We start from the raw sequence: 21,821 nt of genomic DNA on the forward strand, positions 1-21,821 counted from the left end.
GGTCAGTTGATTCTGTGGGTTTCTCCATCGTGGTTTTGACTCTCTTGTTCATATTATCACTCCTCCCTCACTTTTATTGTACTCCAGGAGCTTGGGCCAATGGTTAGTTGTGGATTTCTACATCTGTTTCCATCAGTTTCTGGAAGAGGGTTCTAGCTTCTGTGTGGTTTGTGGATTGTAGGCTGAGTATCTTTTGCTTTATGTTTGGTATCTACTTGTGAGTGAGTACATACTATATTTGTCTTTCTGGGCTACCACTCAAGATGTTTTTTTGTTTTGTTTTGTTTTGTTTTTCTAGTTCTGTCCATTTGCCTGCAAATTTTAGGATATCATTATTTCTTACATCTGAGTAGTACTCCATTGTATAAATGTAAAGTTATTTGTTATTTAATATAAATAGAATCCCTGCCACTAATGAAGGGACAAGCATGCCACCGTGAACTCTGTGTGTGAAAGCAGCTGCCACCAACAATCAGAGTCTTGATTTCATGCCACTTTCTCTAATAGAATGTGTTTTTTATTTAAAATCAAGTGTAATTTATATCTAAACATTATTACTTGCTAAATTTTCATAAAACATAAAATTTTATAAGATTGGGACCATACTGTAAACTCATTCATTCACTCATTCAATACATCTTAGCAGCGTTTCTCTGCCAAGACCCAAGATGGAGCAAGGCAGACAAAGCTCGAGTTGAAATCTTATGTGGAAAAATGGGGTGGTGGTGAATGAATGGATTTTCATTTTAAGGAATAAAAGCCAAGGTATAGAGATAAGCAAGACAAGTGGTGCTTTTACGGGAGGGAGGTAACAATTAGAGAGAACATGTTAAAGTGATGAATAAATTGTAAGGCTGGGAGCGATAAGGAAGGGACTCTACAGGGGGATGCTAAGGAGAAAGGCCCTCGTGCAAGAGGGGCCTGGCCCATGTGCACAGGTTTCTACCCTGCTGCTTCTGATTCTGTTGACCAGAAGCATCTCCTCTTATATATATTTAATCTTTTGAAAATAGTCACTGACCAAGGCCTTGTGCATCAGAGAGAAAACAATGCCTATAAAACGTGTAGATTTTAGTTGAGGTAAACAACTAGAGTGAGGAAATATACCCCAGATCCTAAGGGGAAATTGAGAAAATGAGGAAATTAAAACTGGAAAGGGTCAATAGGGAGTTAATGAGGGGAATGCTATCCACATGTGCTTTGCAACACAGCACCTGAGACCACTGAAGTTTCCGCTGAGATTACTAAGGAAAAAAGGAAGCAAACCAGGTGGTTCTATGCAAAGGGACTGTCCCAGGTGAAATCTGTGTTTATTCTGGGTGGGGAACAACTAGGAAGCCTGCGCATTGCATGGAGACATGGAGGGATAGGTCAGGAATGCTATTACAGCAGAACAGAAACCAGGGTTGCTCAGGGTTCCTTAGGACCCTATGTGTGGTCTTTGGTATTTGTTCTCTGCGAAGGGTTATCACTGGCAGGTTTTGAGCAGACAATGTATGCTTAGCATTGGGCTCACACTAAGAATAATTAATTGCTCTACCCACCATGCTTGGAATAGGCACACATTCATAAATAATGTTGTACAGCAATTATTTTAAATGGTTGAACATTGTTTTCTCCACCATAAGACACAGAGCTAGTTTCAAAATTTTGGAAATTATTGCAGTAGTATCTTGTTCAAAAATCTCTACCGTCCCACTTGCATACAGATATGTCACCCAAGGTAGAAGCATAGCCACAACAGTTGCATGCTGTTCGCATTGCCACTGTTGTTTTTACTGGTAATTATTGAAGTTTCCATCCCCTACTCAGTCACCATTTCCCTAGTATAGTCATAAACATCATTTACAGGAATTCATTTAATCCTCTGACTGTCCCATGAGAAGATCTCCTATTTCCACCTACAGAGGTAAACTGAGGTCTTAGGAAGTATAGCAAATTGCCTATGAACATGCAAGTATAAGACTTAGGATTCAATTCTAGATCTGTCCAGTGCCAGAGCTAAAATTTTAACATACACAGGGAATAAATTATGTGGCACCTTCTGTACATTGTACTCCTAAAAGATAAAATGTTGGACCTGGTCCCAAAAGCACAGTATTTGATCCAATGACACATATCCTTGAATTCAGTAAGGAAGTTACTTCCTCCATAGGAAAATACTCCACTGGCAAATAACAGAATCTCAAATCCTTTGAAAATGTTTCACTATAACTTTGTTCCTGTGTGTGTGTGTGTGTGTGTGTGTGTGTGTGTATGTATGTATGTGTACCCTAAATTCACCCATGAAAGCTAGAGGGAAGCCTATAATAGTCAATTCTCTCCTTCCACCATGTGGGTTATGGGAATCAAACTCAGGTCATCAGTCTTGGTAGAAGGTGCCTTTCCTCACTGAGCTATCTCAGTGGCCCTTGAAAACCCTTTTAATGCATTTGCTTTTAGTAGGAAGCTCTTCTTACAGTAAATGCTAGAAGCACCATATTGTAGACAAGCATACAGACCCTGGAGACAAATGGCCAGGCTTAGAAACCTGGATGCTCTATCAATTAACTCAGACTTCAGGCAATTTATTTAACATCCTGGCACATCAGTTTCCTCAATTACAAGATGAGAACAGGATTAACATGTGTTTCACAGTGCTTTTGCCAGGACTGAGTTAATCCAAATGAATCTGGAATAATACTTAGTGCATAATAAGTGATCAGTAAACATTAGTTTGATAAAAATTTCTCCATTATCTATTTGAAAGATCTCACAGAATTAATAGTTATATGTTTACTAATTCTTTGAGAATTTCATAAAACCTGAGTCATAGAACAATAATAAATCAAATGGTACTGACCTAGAATCATTACCCCTACTGACTAGATTTCATGGATGCTATGCATAGTACTAGGGGAGGAAAGTAACTATTAATCTTACCCAGTAATGAATCCTGCAAACTATAATGAATGGCCTGGTAAGACATGACCACTCATGCAATAGTGGCATAGATGTCATGGGAGTGACCAACCATTTAAAACCTGCCCCACAAGATGAAATCTATACCATTAGCAAGCCAACTCTGGACAGAGCATAGAGCCTAAGAGGAAACCTACTACTTTTATGCTGCCAAATGGACATAATCCTACTCTATTTCCTATACCCTACTGGTATTTTAACTGGCGTTTAACTGTCTCTAATTGTGATGAGTATAAACAATAGAAAGCACTGTCCTGTACTTGGAGCTATGTGATAACTATGGGCCCTAACAAATGTGTAACAGTGAAGGCCACAGTTCTGAATATTCTGGTCTCCAATAGAGTTTCCTCAAGACTTTTGTGCATTACCCAAACCATAATATTTGAATACATGAATGAAATCAGACACCTCATATTCACCCCTTGGAAGATGTAACATCATTAAAATGCCAGTTTCCCCCTAACTAATCTTGGGATTAAAAACATTTCCAACTATGTAGGTGGCATAATGGCCCTGCAAAGTACCCCCATCCTTATCCTTGGAACTGGTAGCTGTATCATATGGCATGGCAAGAGGAGATTAACATTGCATATAGAACTAACATTGCTGAGACAGCTTTAACATAGTGATATCCTGAATTATTTGAATAAGCCCAGTTATAACCATGAGGCCTCAAAAGGGAAAAGGGAAGCAGAGCAGTCATCATCAGAGTGTTGCAGAGTTGGGAAGAAGACTGGCCATTGTTGCTTGAACACAGAAGACCATTAGCAGTGAAAATGGATAGCCTGATCAACAGGAAGAAATAAGATTGTGAATTCTCCCTAGAGCCTACCAAAAGAACTGAGGCCCTGCCAAAAACTTTTTACTTTAGTGACCCTTGTTTTAGACTTATTGATGTATAAATATACAAGCATAAATTTAGACTGCCTGAATAATGAAGAATGAACTAAGGTGCCAGATTGGACATGAACAAAGAGTTGAGATTTGACACACTCGGTTCAAACCCAGGCACTAGGTGTGAATTGTCTTACTAATGGTGAAACAGCTGTAGATGTTGTATTTGTATGCTTGCACTTTAAACCTCTGCATTTTTCCAGAAATGACTTTAGACAGCTTACAAGGGTATATACAACTCAAAATGAAAAAGATATGTGAAGGAAATAAGGAAGAAGTAAGGGTGTAGAAGACAGGAACAGGGAGTACCCCATGCCCTAGAAGTTCAGTTAATGGATCACATTTTGACCCTAAATATTATTGAGCTACATAACTCAAAACAGCCACTGTATTAAAAGAATAGATGCTTCAAAGATTTAGCCAAACTTAGTTGTGAGACTTCGAGAACGTTCTCCAACCTAACCCACACTAGATACAAACAGAGAGTTATGGCTTCCTCAGTTCTTGATGAAAAGTCACACAGGAACACCTGAGTGCAGGGCAATACAAGCAAAATACACCATGTCCCAAAGGAGAAGTGAAACAGCAACCATGTTTGTCTTTCTGTGTATGGGTTACCTCACTCAGGATGGCTTCTTCTAGTGCCATCCATTTGCCTGCGAATTTCAAGATTCCATTGTTTTTTTTCTGCTAAGTAATACTCCATTGTGCAAATGTACCACATTTTCTTTATTCATTCTTCGATTGAGGGGTATCTAGGTTGTTTTCAGGTTCTAGTTATTACAAATAATGCTGCTATGAACATAGTTGAAGAGGGTACCTTAAATGCCCATCCTCTATAATGAGATTGATGACTACTTTAAATGTCATCATAGAGCCTTCATCCAGTAGCTGATGGAAGCAGAAATAGTTAAGCACTGACTGCGCCATACTCCTGGAGTTCAGTTATAGATAGAGAGCAGTGATGAGCAAAGGGGTCAAGACCATGTTAGGGAAACTCACAGAAATGCCTTACCTGAACAAGTGTGAACTCAGGGACTCCAGACTGACAGCTGGGAAACCTGAATGAGACCGAACTAGGCTTCCTGAATGCTGGTGTCAGTTGCAGGATTTGGGCAGTCTATGGGGTCACGGGCAATGGAAACAGTATTTATTCCTAGTACATGAACTGGCTTTTTGGAGCCCATTCCATATGGAGGGATACTCTCTCAGCCTAGATACTGCAGGGGAGGGAGGCTCAGTCCTGCCTCAAATGATGTGACAGACTTTGATAATTCCCCAAGGAAGGCCTTGCCCTCTCTGAGGAGTGGATGGGGGTGGGATGAGGAAATGGTCTGGGGAGTAGGAGGACAGGATAGGGAACTGGAATTGGTATGTAAAATAAGATTGTTTTTTATTTAAATAAAAAAATAAATAAAATTTAAGAAAAAGAACTTGGGGTCAGTGGTTAGAATGATGTCATTACATATAGAGTCTCAGACACACTTCAACCACTCTCTGACTTATTTTACCTAATGCAAATTGGGACACTTTGGAGAACAATAAGATAAAGATTATAATGTTCTTGAGTCAATCCTGAGAATAAAAGCACAGCAGGTTTTTGACAAATAGCAATGTAGTTGGGTGTGGTCGTACATGGTTTTAATTCCAGCACTGGGAAGGCAGAGATTGGAACATCTCTGAGAGTTCCAGGCCAGGCTGCTGTGCATAAGGGACAGCCAGGACTACAAAGAGAGATTCTGTTGCAAAAACACAAAACTAAATAACAGTATAATTATTTATCTCATGTAAGTATAAATACAACATCAACAAACTTTATTTATTTTCCAGTATCTCTAGGTCCTAATGCTATGGGATCTTAGAATTTTCCAAAAGCAAAATGGTATTTGCATAAATTAATAGATTTGCTTCAGGAACTCACATCTATTATTTTTGTTTGTTTGTTGTTTTGCTTTGCTTTTTCCTGTCCTTTCTCTGTGCAGGATTTTATCGTCACTGTTGTCTTTTCGTTCTTGTGGTTGGTTGGTTCATCTGCTTGGGCAAAAGGACTGTCCGATGTCAAAGCAGCAACTGACCCCAAGGAAGTCTTGTTGCTGATGTCAGCTTGCAAGCAGCCCTACAACAAATGCTTGGCTGTCCACAGCCCTGTCATGTCCAGCTTAAACACATCCGTGGTGAGTATTTGCTCATCCAGGCTTGACTTCCCAAGTCTTAATTGATGGTCAGTGATTAAGAAAAACACCCCAAAGCCACTGTGGACATTTCTGCCTCTAAAACTAGGCCAATCAAAAGAGGGAAATCTCACTGACTGGTAAGATGATGTTTCAGACTCCAAGATTTTCAATGTCAAAGCCAACACACTGTAATGTAGCTGATTATGGTTTTAATAAAAACCCAGCAGGTATTAGCAGCTGCGGCTAAGATGACAGTCAAGTGAAAATTCTGAGCTACAGCTGATATAAAGCCTAAATGCTAGGGCTGAAGCCTGCCAGAAGTTAAAAAGAGCATTTGTTAACTCAGATGTTTCCTGGAAGAGAACATTTTATTAAAGCCACACATGGAATATACCAAATTGGTTGGAGAAAGAACATGCAAACTTAGTAGGGAGCAAGAGGAAACACATGGCTTGAAAGAGAACTTAGAATAATTGTATCTTCTCCCTCCTCCAGTTTAGCTGTTTGATAGCCTTAGAAAAGATGTGCTAAATTGGCTGAACAAAATCAAATATTGTCATGAAGAGTATAGGCCTTACAGAAAAGTATGAATGCCAACAGTTGGAGAGAGGCTAAATTGTATTCCTAATTTATACATGTAAGCAATTGTGCCACTTCACAGGAGGAAGCTGCATCTGATAAAGACGAGCTAGGATGCTGGCAAAAGAAACATTTACTGAGGAGTGGGAGCCTCAGCCGTGTTCATTAAAAGAACACCATCCAGCAAAAGTGAAAAATAGTTATCTTGACTGCAACGTTAACCTGTGTCCCTGAGGCTTCAGTCAGGGAAGGGGGCTACAAAGAGGGCAAGGGTTGTTCCACTCCTCCTGATTTCTCTATAAACCTTGCCCTGGTGAAATAGTAACCACAGAAATTAACTACGCCCTGGATCTCACAAACATTCTTATATATTGCTGGCCACACTTGTGAGTGGCAACTTGTGAGTGTGCATTAACATATATAGTGATTTCTGTAGCTTATTTGTAGGTAGTGCTGAAGACATAATTGTGATTCTCACCTCAAAATCTAAGAGTATAAAAATTGCTTGACATGTCTAACAAATCAAGTAAACACTGTTTGTCAACGGTTAGCTCGGTAATCCATGTCCCAGTAGACTAGAAGGTAGGACTTGGAGATGAAGAAAATGCTTTCTCCTAAACCTAGAAACAATGTGAACATTTGGAAGGAAAGACCTGCAGGGTTGTCACTGTGTCCCTGACAGCCAAGGCTTTGGTGCTTCTAATAGAACAGCTTGTTCAGATCGACTAAAGCAAAGCTTACAGTATTCTTTAGACCCTTGTCTGGAACTAGTGTCTGTACTCATTCAGATATCAGCATCATAAATAGAAGCTGACCCCAATTTCATCATTAAAACGATAGTTTCTGGAAAGATACCATGAACCTATTGAGATCTGAAGAGATGAGAGTGGGAGAGAGCAGATCGTCAACTCCTGACATCAGAGAACCAAAATACTGCCTCTCCGAGTAGCTGAGTAGTGGGAATTTCACCTAACCTCCCATTTTTCTCCTCCAGTAGAAAAGTTCCAGGGCAGACCTCAAGCTATTGGACTACAACTTCACACTGCCAGGAAATGAATTGTGTATTACTATCACAGGGGGAAGGATATTATTCAGTCAACACAGGTTTTTTATTTAAAAGTGTGCTTTCCTTTAAGTCACATTGAACTAGCTCAAGCAAAACCCAAAAATAATTAGAAAAACTGCAAGTGTTCCCCTAGAGTAGAATCCATGGCTGTAAGCTAGAAGATAGTCAAAAGACTGGGTCTTTCCCATTCTCTACCTCTTACTCTTGGTTTGCACCCAAGACACTGGGTTGAAAGACACTGTCTGTTATGTTAACTTCCTTTTCTAAATAAAGTTTTGATTTTTTGTGCATATGGGAGACGGTAGGTACCTTCAGTTTCTAATTGTGTATTTCCTTTCAAAGAAACAGCTTTGGCCAACGCAATAGCTCAGTGGGTACAGGTGCTCACTGCCTGAATTTGTTAACCTTATCCCCAGAACTCACAAAAAGGACAGAGAGAACAGAGCCCACAAAGTTGTCTTCTGACTTCCACATGTATGCACAAACACACACATACACAGAGAAATAACAAGTAAATGTTGTTAAAGGAGGTGGGGACACTTAGACTGAACTTACCTCACTCAGATCTGGTTACAAATGTCTGAATGTCTTGTTGAGGGCATCCCATTGGCCCTTCCAGGGTCAGGTGTCCATCTCAGTCTCATCAACTGTAGCTCTAGGCTTTAGGAATTGTACAGTCAAAACATGGCTCACAGAACTCACCCTGCTGGGCAAGTGCAAGTTCTGAAGAAGGAACCATACTGTACACATGCTATGTTCTGTGATCTCTGCAAGGAAAGTGGCCAAGAAGCAATAAATATTTTCTACTCTGGTAATAAAATTATTTTCTTTGCCATTCTAACTTCACAGTAGCCCTAAAATAAAGTGAGGCATCAGGACATTACAGATGTAGGAACATGATATTAAAGATCCTGGAAAACGTTTCTGGATTTAACTGCACTGATGGTAAAACTGAAGCCAAATTCACATGATACTGTTACTACTCAAAAGAGCTAAAGGCACACTGCTGGAGTGGTCTTCAAGGAGGGGTCTAGTTCGATGAGGTGATAGTCTAGTAGATCCCTTATGAACAACAAACCAGCTCAAACCTCCATGCCACCATCAGAAAACTAGACAATTATGCAAGAGGCAACAAAGTCTGAAACTGCTGAGAGAAGATAATGCATGGAAAAAACACTTAGCATGCTCCTCAATCTTTGGAAAACACTGATTAAGGACCACCTTACCCAGAGTTGTATCTCATTGGTCAAAAGCACATTCCTTTGGGTGAACAATAAGGGCATATCCCTTTACCATGGCAAAGCAAAGCTTCAAGGTTACAGGAGTACCACTCTGGTCAGAGTCCAGTGGCACAGTGCCCAGTGACAAACTTTGAGACATAGGTCTTTTGTCAGCTAAACTTGGCAAGCAAAGAACTGGCATACTTTTCTTAGGGTGTTTTGTAAAGGAACCTTGGTTAGACACCTGCAACTCTAACCTTGTGTATAACTGTAAAGTTTTAAACTTATGATCTATTTACAAAACCCTTTAGTCTAGTTTGAACTTGCTCTGAGGTAAAAGTGAGTTAATTATGTGCAGTTAGTCTGAGCAAAAGGAACAAAGCAAGCTTTTAAGTGCCCACAGTCCCCGTGGGACAATAGATCCAGTTACGAGGCATGTCCCAGTATATATTCTATATATCAAAATTATATAGCTAAATGAAAAGTAATCTTGACCACTCACAGACATATGCACCCATAAGACTGAGATTACATATACACATTACATGAGATTACACACTACAGTGCAGGTATTGGGAGGACACAAAGCTGCTTTAGTGAGTAACAGTTTCCAGAGTCTATGATCCTGCTGGCCTTGCCTGGAAAGGATTAACTTCCATCAGAGACTCACTCCTCTGGTGGGTTGACATCTGAATACTAACTGTTACCCGCTGTAACTCTCATGGCCTCCCTCACCAAAAATAAAGAGAATGATGGCTTTTAGCAAGCAGGAACTTTCCTCAATCCCCTGAGGAAACAGAGAGACCCCTATCCAAATTCCTGACCTGGAGATAAGGACTTTCTAAGGGACCGGACACTCCTCTACACTTTAAGAACAATGTTTATTACTCAAGGGGAATGATGCAATGTTTGGACTGAGCTGTTTCCTAGTTTTGTTCCTTTGTGTCTTAGTCTTACTATATGGGTCTGCCCCCCTCATATGCTCCCAAAAGGGAAGGTCCTGCTGCCTTACTCTTTTCCCATTATACTGTACCATTCTGACTTCTCTATAATTATTAACTGAATGCTTGCTCTTAATGGCCTCAGGCTCTGCATCTGGATTGTGGGATCTTCATTCTTGGTGTCAGGTGTGTACAGTTAGTAAATCTCTAACTTGTCTGTCCTTGGTATAATCAAGAGATGACAATGGGATTCCTGTGTGCATAGTTATTGTGCTATATGTTCCCACAGTGGTGGAGAATTTTTCCTAAGAATTATTTTGTTTAAGGAGGCTACCATTTTACCCATCCTTTAAAGCCCACACAAAATTTCTCAAAGGAAAAGGCATAAGGGAGCTATCATAACACACAGTGAGACTCATTAAAAGCGAAAAGTACAAAGATGCTGGAGAAATGTGATCCTCAAAGTCAAAACGCTGGAGCTTTGTCAGGCAGTGACTCGCCATGCTATCCATGCCATGTCCCCCTTTCTATCTTTTAATTTAGACATGTGGAAATCATGTTGAAGCTCTCTAATAGGGTCTGTCCTATCCAGAGAATGACCCAGAAGGAGTAGGACAAGAATAAGCACAACAGTTAGAATACTGCCCAAATTGATAATAAATGAGCAAAAGGTTTTTCCTGTCACAAAGGAATTTAAGGAATTTATAAATCTTTCTACCACCTTGGAAGCTGAGAGAGACTGTAAATTCAGCATGACTGAGTTGCAGTGATTTGACTATGTAAAGTCTGTAAATCCATAAAGAAATCAGAATTATTTCATGTGCCCTGAAGATGAGTCTGGACTTGAGACCATATAACCTCTGAAGAGTTATAGGGGAGAGACGTGACACAAACCCATTTAAAATGTGAATGGCAAGAGGTAGTAAATCTAACCTCAGTGTTCTGAATTTGATTCCCTATGAATAAGCCTGCTTCTTTCAGAGTGCTAACCCTATCTTCCAAGCTTTCTATCTATCTGTTCCTGCATATGTAAGATAAAACAAATGTTCTTAGATAGCTGATTAACATGGTCAGTAGTATGTACATGTTGTACTAAGGCAGTTGTAGATGCAGCAACAGCGCTTATAATACTGAGTGCAAAAAAGCTCAAATTAAAGCAGCAATAAATCACTTATGACTACTAAGGGCATTAATAATCTCTTCCACAGAATAAACATCAAGATCATCATACTAGGGTTGACTACGATTAACTGGCAAATGTACATATGGAGGCTATCTGTTTACAATTTAAGTATCAGGATCATGACAAGAATTTATACAGTTAGTAATGACTCATTTTTCAAGGTCAGCCCAGAAGAAACTGGGCTGGAGAGTTCAGAGAAAAGGACAAGGTATGTGAGCAATATCCTGTAACAAGTAGAGACTAAGGGATGATGTGAGGACCTGGAAGCTAGGTCCACCTTTCATATGTTGAATTGTTAAAGAGAAACTTCAGCCATTTGCCCTGGGTTTGAAACTTAATATCCCAGTCTTTTTGCTGAAAACGAATGATAAGGGACAATGACAAAATCGTCTATGACTACTTCCTGTTGACATTGCAGCATCATTTGGGGATCCCAAAGCTGGAATGCTGGCCAAGTCCAGGAAGGGCAGCTGTTTCGTTTGCTGTCAAGTTCTAGGGGACCTTCTGAGTCTAGAGATCTGCAGGCAGTGTGGGTGAAGTTTGTAGTCTTTAAACAGGAAATCTGTCAGAACAGATACATATTAGGGTCAGAAAACAAAGTTAAAAGATTTTTTATAAGGCGTACATTTGAAACTTATAGCTGGGGGAAGGGAATCCCAGGACTAGGGAAAGGGAAAGGTCCCACCCCCTCAGGAAGAGGCTGATGAGAAAACAGGCTGTTGATTGACAGTACTTACCTGGAGTCCATCTGAACTATTAGAGGTGGATTGCCATTGCTTATAATCTGTAATGTGCCCTTGAACCAGAGTATTTTCCTTACTGAACTTTGCTTCCACATTTTTAGTATAGACATATAATGTATATTAACACTGGCTTTTTAGACTAGGGGAATCGATATGCAGAAACCTTTCATGTAGTGTCTGCCATATATAAAGTGTTCAGGGATACTAAATCAAATGTGTTTCTGAGTGAAAAATGTAAACAGACTTCAAAGTTAAAGTGCAGAATCACCCACGACACTGTGACGAATGGCTATGAATGGGATTTTCTAGAGTTTTCTGTCCTTTTCTGTCTGTTAACCTTTTGCTCTGATTCTCCTCAGGTCTTTGGGTTTTTGAACTTCATCCTCTGGGCTGGCAACATTTGGTTTGTTTTCAAGGAGACCGGCTGGCATTCCTCGGGACAGAGATACCTTTCAGACCCCATGGAGAAGCACTCTAGCAGCTATAATCAAGGCGGATACAACCAAGAGAGCTATGGTTCAAGCGGTGGCTATAGCCAGCAGGCAAGTTTGGGGCCGTCTTCTGATGAATTTGGCCAACAACCCAGTGGCCCCACTTCCTTTAACAATCAGATATAGCCCAGTAGCACCCAAATTCATCTGGCAATAGCCTCACTACCTTCCATTTCAGTAGCAGAAGATTTTTTTAAGAGTTTCAATCAATTATTAATGCAGAGAATGTTGAATGTAAATCAGAGATCTGTAGCCCTCATTAAGGCAGAAAGGCCTGGATGGTGATAAATGGTACTTAGAGATGAGATGCCATGAGGAGGAGATACATTATTCATCACACATGGGTAATTAGGAAGTACCTTGTTATATACACAGATAATTTTATGGTCATTTTGTATGTGTATTGAAATAGTGGAAGGATTTTGTAGCTTAAAGTCTCTAGTGCGTAATGTGCATAAAGTAAATAGTATTGGGTTTTCCTATGTGTTTTGATGCAAGACACATTTTAATGATTTCTAGAAGATATTTGGTGAATCACAGCATGCATGTGCTAATATATTTTAGTTTAGGCCCTATAGGACTACAGATATGTTTTAGGTAATTATTCTGTACTGTTCTCACTTGATGCACAATGTTTATATGATTTAATGCATGAATATTTTTTCAACAAAACATTTGACTGTATTTCTGAAGATGTTTCAGATTGCATCATGAGTTTGTTAAGTGGGTGTTTACAGACATGTATGCATCACTTTGTAGACTCGGCAAGTTTGTCTTTCTGACTTTACCCAAGTTCTGAATGCATTAGAGATAAGGTCTGGGAAATTTCTCTGTTTATAGATAGTCAGTGTTCTGTATGATAACTGCCCACTATTTACCTGATTTGCTTAAGTATATATTTACATTCTTGTAACTTCCTATGGCGTGTTGTGGCTCTTATCCTGTGAGCTATAAGTGATAAGGCACAATGTCCCTATGCCTGTAGAGTGGCGTTTTCTTAGCATCCAGAGATGCAGCTTTAGACACCATAGTTTAATCAGTACTAGGAAAAATGCTCTGTAATCCTACATAACTAGTCAAACATCTGATTTTGCTTAGTCTTAAAGCTAACATGTTGCTCAATCCAGTTATTAGAAATCTCAAGTTATAGCTTAACAGAATTACTTATTTGGGTTTGTGTATAACCCGCAAATTAAGAATGGCTTCCGATGTCACTCTATACCCAAGAGGGTTCTCATGAAAAGCAGTCCAGAACATCCTCATTATCAAGAAAACGCCAATCTTCATTTATTCATTTTAATTTAATTGAAACAACAAGGCCCAACAGGCAGGGCAAGCTAAGCATATATGTTTCTAGATAGTCTTAACTGATGTTCAAATTCTTTGTGTGATCTGTGATATTGGAAGCAGTTTAGCACAAAATAGCCTGTGTCTCAAATGCTATCTGTAACCAGTTTCTTAAATCCTGTTGGATAAATCTGTATTGTGTTATCCATTTGACCTCAATAAAGTTGTTGCATACAATCTGACTGAACAATGAAGAATTATTAACTATAGAGCCTTGTTAGCTCTAATGGTGAAAGAATAAAGGTTAAACGCAATGCTTCTACTATTCCTGCCCATGTCTACTGACCCCTACCTCACTTATGGTTCCCGATCCATTTGTTTAGTTAACCTTCCACCTATTCTAACCTCTAACTTATCACTGCTCAAGTCAAGGATGAAAGAATGGTGTGAAAAGGCAGAAATGGGCTCTATTAATAGGAAGCCTGCATTCTATTAGGAGAGAATCATATTAAAATATTTACACCCTGGTTACACCTCATGTGGCAAAGGCATGGGCTTCTGCAAAAGCATCTATCTGAGCTACTCAAGGAGAAATGTGAAGGAGCTTCAGACTTGAGCACAACCCATGTATGCCACAGCAGAGTGGAGCCAGGCAGACATTAGCTCCGAGGGACAGATAGAGCTGCCATAGCATAGAGACTGAGGGGGGCTTCTCAGAAGGCAGGCCTGCCTATGGGTGCAGGAGTCATAATTAGGACTTCTACCTTTATATTAAAGAAATGTAATGAAGGCAATTGAAGGAATTTTTGTTTTTTTCCCAAGGGGAGGCAGTGACACTATGATAGTATTTTGAGAAGTGTTTTAAAAGGATATAAGAAGTTATTGTGTGAATAATGAAGTGTAAGAGGATCTGAAAGAAAGCTTTCCTGGTACTGAGGAAGTAAAGTTTAAGCCCTAAAGGCTGACATCATGGGCTTTACAGTAAATGGGAGGTGTGGCTAAGTGTCACAGGCCCATGCCTCCTCTGCCCTGTTTTTCAAGTTACTAGCTAGCTGAGACTTCATCTTTAAGCCCAGAGCAGGAGGAGAAAGTGACCTCTTCTTCATACATAGTCATGAGCTCTCCAAAGCCCATACCCCACAATGACAGACTGTCACAAGTCCAAAGTCCTTTGGGACTCTGACAAATAGAAGTCCCTGATTGAGATACAGACATGCTTTCACAGTCCACTGCAGAGGCACAATAAAATGCTGCTTTGATCAAACAGTTTCAAGGAAAGAGACAAGAAAAAGCAAGGGACAATCAATGTAGTCTGTAGGCCTAGGAGCATCAAAATTGAGTGTGGAGTTTCAGCTCAGGGCTCACTGACCATTTCAGGGTGCTGACTGTCCTTCTGCCTTAGAGAGTTGAAGCACAGAGAGAGGAAGGGTGGTCCCAATGATTAGACTGCCTAACTTAGAACTCCCACCCTGACTTTCTCGTGACTCCTCTTTCTTCCCAAGCAACTTCTCCAAAGCCCTGTAACATTTACATAGGCACAATATATAGGCACCGGCAGTCTGGAAGGGTAAGGAAGTTAACACCGTGGGGACCACCTAGCGCGTACACAGGTCAGCACTGTGCTGGGAAGACACTCATCCTTTCATTCTTTCAGTTTCCCTATCTCTGTCCTGAAGCTCAGAGTACAAACTCAGAATGGTTTTAGGAGGAAAGGAAAGTCATTCAAAGGAATTAGAGCAACAGTGAACAACATTCAGATGTGGGACTGAGGAAACCAGAGCCCCAGACAAAAGCAGCCTGCTTGAGGAGGATTCTAGAAAGCCCTCCAGGGTGAGGAACAGGAGAACAAAACAATGAAAGAGTGAAAAAGCAACAACAACAATAAAAAGGTGTATCTGTAGTGTTGCTGATGAAGACAACTGAACCTTGGTCCCATCACAACCAGAGAGCAGCATTGCTCTGGAATTTTTCCATCGTGAAATCGGGAATGGGGCTGGGGTTTATCTGTCAGTAACCGCTTCTACACAGACCAGACATCAATTCCCAGAATGCACAGGATCTACAGCCAGTCAGCCTAGTCTAGTAGGATGGTTGTCACAAAAAGCAAGAGGAAAAAGCAAAACGAACAAAATATCCAAGGTGTGATAGCTGATAGAGAATGACACTCCAAGTTGTTCTCCTTCCTCCACATGTTCATGCACATGTGCAACCCTCCCCACACTAAGTTAAAATATAAAACAAGTGCAAAAGATATTCTGAGATAAAAAAAAGTAGAGTAGGAAAATCTACCCACGGGCAACCCCCATTGGTGTTGCTAGAACCTTTGGAGTTTATCTCAAGATTAAAGACTCAGGTAACAAGCAAGTAAACATACAAACTATTCAAGAATAAATTTGATTGGTTGTGGATATATATATATATATATATATATATATATATATGATTTATTAAAGCTTGCCTGGGGATTCAGAAAGCAAAGTCAGCCACAAGCCATAGAGGCCAGGTACATACCTTTAATCCCAGCAGCCTTCAGAAGATAGGAGGTAATGGTACACACCTTTAATCCTAGGACTCAGGATTAAGAGGATCTCTGTGAGTCCAAGGCCACCCACATCTATACAAGACTGATCGAGTTCTAAAGAGAAGCAGCTCGCACAAAGATGATCTCAGCACCTGGGATTGCATGCCTTTAACCTTATCATCAGGGAGGTATATAAGACAGGAGCAAAGTCTCAGTACCAGGCATTCATCCTCCAGCTACGCTGAGGCTAGGAAGACGGTCAGTCTCAGATTCTCCAGCCACGCTGAGGAGAGGCAGAAGTATCAGCCCATTCAGCCTGAGGTAGTGGTAAGAGCTAGTACCCGCTACTTTGCTTTTCTGACCTTCAGCTTGGAGTTTGAACCCCAATATCTGTCTGTGGGTCATTTATTTATTGTGCTACAATTGATGCTACAGATAAAAGAAACAAGAGGGGGGAGGGAAGTGGGAAGCCAGCCAGGGCCACTCTCAGAAGATGATTTGAAGCTGAGACTTGAAGGAACACTTGGGTTTGAGGGGAACATAGCACATCAGAGGCCAGTGTACCTAGGAACCTAAGGAGGGGTGGAGAAGCACTTAATGCCTTTAAATTCAGGACAACTAGCACAAATCTAGTGGTGCTAGGACATGCTAGGGAAGGAATAGGAGTTGAAGAGTTGAGAAGGGCAAGGTTATGAAAGGCCTTGGACACAAGAAGAAACTTCATTCTATGAGACGCAGAAGTACAGTGCTTCCTGCAATGGCAAGGGCCCAATTCAATTTCTCCTCTAGCAGCTGCCTGGCTTTGACATTGTACTATGTAGAGTCAGCACTAGGAGAATCTGGGAGATAAATTCATGGGATTCTATATTAGTTTTTCAACTTCTAATAAGTGGGAATGCTAACTGCCTTAGGACTTCTGTTGCTGTGAAGAGACTCCAAGACTATGACAACTCTTATAATGAAAACATTGAATTGGGGTGGCTTACTTACAGTTTCAGAGGTTTAGTCTATTATCATCATAACGGGGAGCTTGACTGCACTCTGGCAGACATGGTGCTGCAGTAGTAGCTAAGAGTTCTACATCTTGCAGGCAACAGGAAGTCAACTCAGACACTGGGCAGTAACCTGAACATAAGAAACCTCAAAGCCCACCCCCACATTGACACACTTTCTCTAATAAGATCATAACCACTCCAACAAAGTCACACTTCCTAATAGTGCCACTCCTATGAGATTATGGGGTTAACTACATTCAAACGACCACAATGAGAGTAGATTCATTTACTGAGTTCTACTTGTGCCAAGAACAATTGTAGGTACTACACCATTAGATTTCAGATATATTTGATTTGAAGAAGATAGACCTGATCCCTGTGCTTTTAGCTAATAGCTTAATGTTGGTCAAACAGCACATATACCGATAATGAAATGAGATAAATGCCAATAATTATCAAAATATCTGAGGAAGATGCCACAGTATGTATCCTTAATAGCTCCCAAATAATAATATGAAGGACAGAGTAAAGATGGGGACCCATTAGCTTTCAGCAATGACTCAGGTAGACATCTGTCTAGGGGACATTACATGCTGTCCCAAGAGAAAGCTATTTATATAAAGTATTTTTGTGTTTTGCAGTAGCCATAGCATCCATTATTTCATGTGAAATTGAGTGTCTTAAGTTGGATTCCTCAAGGAGGAAACTCTAAGAACCCAAAAACAAATAAAGGCTTCAGAAATGGATGCAAAGACCATAGAAAAGTTGATAAAATCTTCACTAAGGAAATAATTGCTGTGGCCATGCTTTATTCCATCTATGAACATGCAAGTCAGGGCAGCAGTCCCACTGAACGGAAGGAGTTATGGCTGTTTGGGAGGTGTGACAACTTCCCCAGCACATTTGGGTCACCCCATGCCTAGGCTATGGTGGAGAGAGAAAAATCCACATGTTATCTCAAGCATTAATAGCTGGAAGCTGGGAAGTCAGAGGGATGAGAGGTCAGTCAGGGAGGACATAAGTGGACCACTAGAGTTTCTGCCACTGAGATTTGGTCACATTAAATAGGTCAATCAACTTGTGGCCAGGAAAAAAAAAGACTTTAATGTAAATCCCTTTTTCTCACATGTCTAAAAGGTGGTTTTTCTACTGACTACCTGGTCTACTTAATGTATACATTTGACTTTAGCTCCAATGTGCAATATGACTTTAATAACACCTCTATGGTAGTTCCTGACATTGAATATGGACAGTGATCTAGCCACTGGGCTAAATACACATTTAACCATAACACTAGACTAAAGATTCTGGTACTCTCCCTGCATAGCAGTTCAGAAAAATGGCATTCAAAGCAGTCAGGGAGTAGCAGCATCCTTGTGAGTACCTTCACTAACAAAAATAGTCCTTAGCTACCCCTATCTGCTGCGTGTGACTCTGAACAAGAGTCCTACCTAACACTCTCTGTGCTATCCTAGTTAATGCTCACAAATGACACAAAATACAAAACTTTTTCATACTGACCCAGCAAGTTAGAAAACTGGTATTACTGGAGATCATGGACCTCCATGAGAGTTAGATGAGAGTATCCAAAACAATTTTATCTAAGTCACCATTCTAGGCTTTCTAGACCCTTCCATGAACTGAGTGTCCTTTCCCACTTCCTGCTTCCATGAACTGAGTGTCCTCTCCCACTTCCTGCTTCCATGAACTGAGTGTCCTCTCCCACGTCCAGGAACCACTTTCACTTGACTTCTCATCTGCTTCCATGTTAATTTGATGGACACAAGAATAGCAAATACTGAACAGTTTCCATATTTTAAATATTCCTTCTTTCCTGTAAATTGACTGATCTCATGGCTACTCCTTTAGTTTTTTTCAATCAAGTTTTTATCTGATTGGTCCCCAGAGTTGTTTTACTTTAGAATTTCATATACCAGAGTCTGACAAGATGCCCAAAGATTGCTGTCCATTTCACATATCCTTTGTTAACCTTGCTATCTCAATGATCCTATGGCTTGTATTAAAATTTCACAGTTGTAAGAATATGTTTCCATAAAATTTAGTAGGATGGCACCATACCCACTCACAAGGAACACATTTTTTCACACTGACAATTTCCTCAGATGGAACCTATGGTTAGATCTTCATTTTGGGAGCTCACCAGTGCATGGTATCTTTAGGCACTGGTAAACCCTGTCATGGGTATTACATTAAATGGATCATGTACACTCTAAGAAGCAGGGTGCATTAGCTTCAAGTCAAACCTTGTTTTCACCACTGGGAGCAGACACTTTGATCCTGGGAAATTCCCTGAGCATCTCTGAGTCTCCAACTCCACATCTACATAAATTAAAATAATGATCTTGACCTGTATTATTCATTTGCTTCCAAGCAAATTACTACATACTTAGTGGCTTAATCCACAGTCTCTAACCCTCTTGCTAGCTGGAAGTCCCATGGAGGTCTCCCCGTGCTAGAAACTGAGGAGCAAGAGGATTATATTTGTTTTTGAGGTCCTGTGGTAGAATCAACTTCTTTGCCATTTCCAACTTTTAAACTTTCTTTGTGGTCACCTAGGAAAGGCTTCCTTTGCCACAGAGCCTGAAAACCTTGTTCCTTGGTGGCTCAGCTCCAGGATGCTCTTTCTGGTTCCCCTCTCTTGGGGCTCAGAAAATGACACACCAAACAGCTCCTTTGGACTTCAGCCTAGAGCACATGGGATAGGGCAAACCCAGGGAAAGCATTCTCCAGTTCTGCAAACAACACACCAAGTAAACCTGCCAAAGGGACCAGTCACATTCCAGTCCTGCTACTGACACTTAACCCACAAAGATCCAGCTCCTACCACTGAAGACCCAAGTGATGTGTTCCAGCTACTGTCCTATAACCTCAGTCTTTCCTCTAGAAACTATTTGCTACTACAAGAAAGTCGGTACAACATTCCTGCTTCCCCTTCTCTGCACAGAGTTATTTATGGCTCAAGCATCTGGCCCCTCTTTAAGTTTCATATTTTCCAACACACACACACACACACACACACACACACACACACACACACACACACACACATACACACACACACCCTTATAACTGGTAGAGTTGTTTTTTTCCTGTTAATTTACCATCAATTAGATTGTGTAGGTCTAACTACTTTCTGGTAGAAAGTTTGAATATTTCTGTATCTATGAAAATTCTGGATGTGACAGAGGGTGCCTAGACAGTTCATTTGCACAAGCTACAAGCCCAGGCCTCACAAGACCAAAGCACTGGGCTCATCTAACAGGATGGCACTCGCTCATTTGTTGTTTATTGCTGGTTTCCACTCTCTTTATTGATTCAGATGCATAAAGGATTCACTAGGGGCTTGAAGCCTGTGTAAGTGGGAAAGGGCAAAGCTTAGAGCCTAGATGGAAGCTCTTACACTGCTCCTCTCCTTCTCTTTGCCATTCCTCCCCATTTTCCAAAGCACAATGCTGGATTTCCTGGAGTCTTCATCCAGCCAGATTCAGAGGAAATTGGACATAGATTTCACTCTAACAAGCTCAGAAGGGATTTAGCAAACAAACCCCTCCTGGATGTGGGGTTGGCTGCTTCCCTCCCATGAAAAACTGCCTGCAGACCCAGAGGCGCATAATGTGCCTGTGCAGCAGCCTGCCCAAATAGACAGGAGGTGGGAAGTCAAGTGGGGTCTTCTCTTTCCTATTCTTCTTTAACTTAAAGTAACGCTATATAAGGTCTCCTACTTCTCACCCTCCAAAACTGTATCCCTAGAAGCAATGATGACTTTCAGTTTCCTATAGATTCTTCAAGAGATGATCCATGGAGACAGTAGTGGGTTTGTTGTTGTTACTTTGTTTTTGTTTGTTTGTTTTTCAAGACAGGGTTTCTCTGTGTAACAGCACTCTTGCTGTCCTGGAACTTGCTTTGTAGACCAGGCTGGCCTCGGAGACAGAGATCTGCCTGACTGTGCTTCCCAAGTGATGGAATTAAAAGTGTGTACCATCAATGCATGGTGACAGTAGTGGTTTTAATCCAGGGATTATTCACTGAAAAAGGAAATACCTGCTCAAGGGCAAAAAAAAAGACAGAAAAATCTTACTCCATGTGTAAAGCAGGACATGACCACACACTATGTAGCTGTGTACTAAAATGTCCATAGGGGAGAGGTGATGAGAGAAAGGCATTCTAAACTACATCCTTAAAGCAAGTGTCAAGGACATGGAAAGACTTCAGCTACACATATGTAGAGATACGTGTGCTCATGAGCAGGATGAGACCATGGTCTGGGTTCAACCAGTATTTGAGCCCAGGGTCCACCACTGCTTAGTGGTAGGAAGTTGGTCAAGTGTTTTAATGTGTAATACTTCATTTTTTCCCAACAATAATGGGGTAATGAAAGGAGAGCTCCTACTGAGAAACTGAGGGTTGATCCCATGTGTGGGAAGCACTTAGAATAGTGTTGGTCACAGAGACACTCCCAATACTTAATACAACATGATTTTCCAACTAAAATATATATCCTAGAGATAGTCCTTTTAATGGCTGAATAATACTCTTTCACATGGATACACCACAGTCAGCTACCTGAGGGTGTTTTCTGTGCTGTGCTGTGTGTGTGTGTGTGTGTGTGTGTGTGTGTGTGTATGTGTGTGTGTATGTATGTATGTGTGTGTGTGTGTGTGTGTGTGTGTGTGTGTACACTCGTGTTTTCTTTTCTCCAACCCCCCTCACCTCCCCGTCTCTCCATAAGCCTGTTAACCCTCCTG

The 21,821-nt window shown here is 40.7% G+C and overlaps 1 protein-coding gene across 1 annotated transcript in view; it reads left to right on the plus strand.

Moving 5' to 3' along the window:
* Synpr (synaptoporin) overlaps positions 1-13,776 on the plus strand; it is a 331,824-nt gene extending 318,048 nt beyond the window's left edge. The window contains exons 5-6 of the mRNA XM_005076392.4: positions 5,838-6,029; positions 12,121-13,776. Of these exons, the coding sequence (XP_005076449.1) occupies positions 5,838-6,029; positions 12,121-12,378 (450 nt within the window). The 3' untranslated portion in view covers positions 12,379-13,776. The remainder of the gene's footprint in view (positions 1-5,837; positions 6,030-12,120) is intronic.
* Positions 13,777-21,821: the final 8,045 nt, after the last annotated feature.

This window comes from Mesocricetus auratus, unplaced genomic scaffold, assembly GCF_017639785.1.
Source record: "Mesocricetus auratus isolate SY011 unplaced genomic scaffold, BCM_Maur_2.0 Super-Scaffold_100006, whole genome shotgun sequence".
In the NCBI taxonomy this organism is placed as follows: domain Eukaryota; kingdom Metazoa; phylum Chordata; class Mammalia; order Rodentia; family Cricetidae; genus Mesocricetus; species Mesocricetus auratus.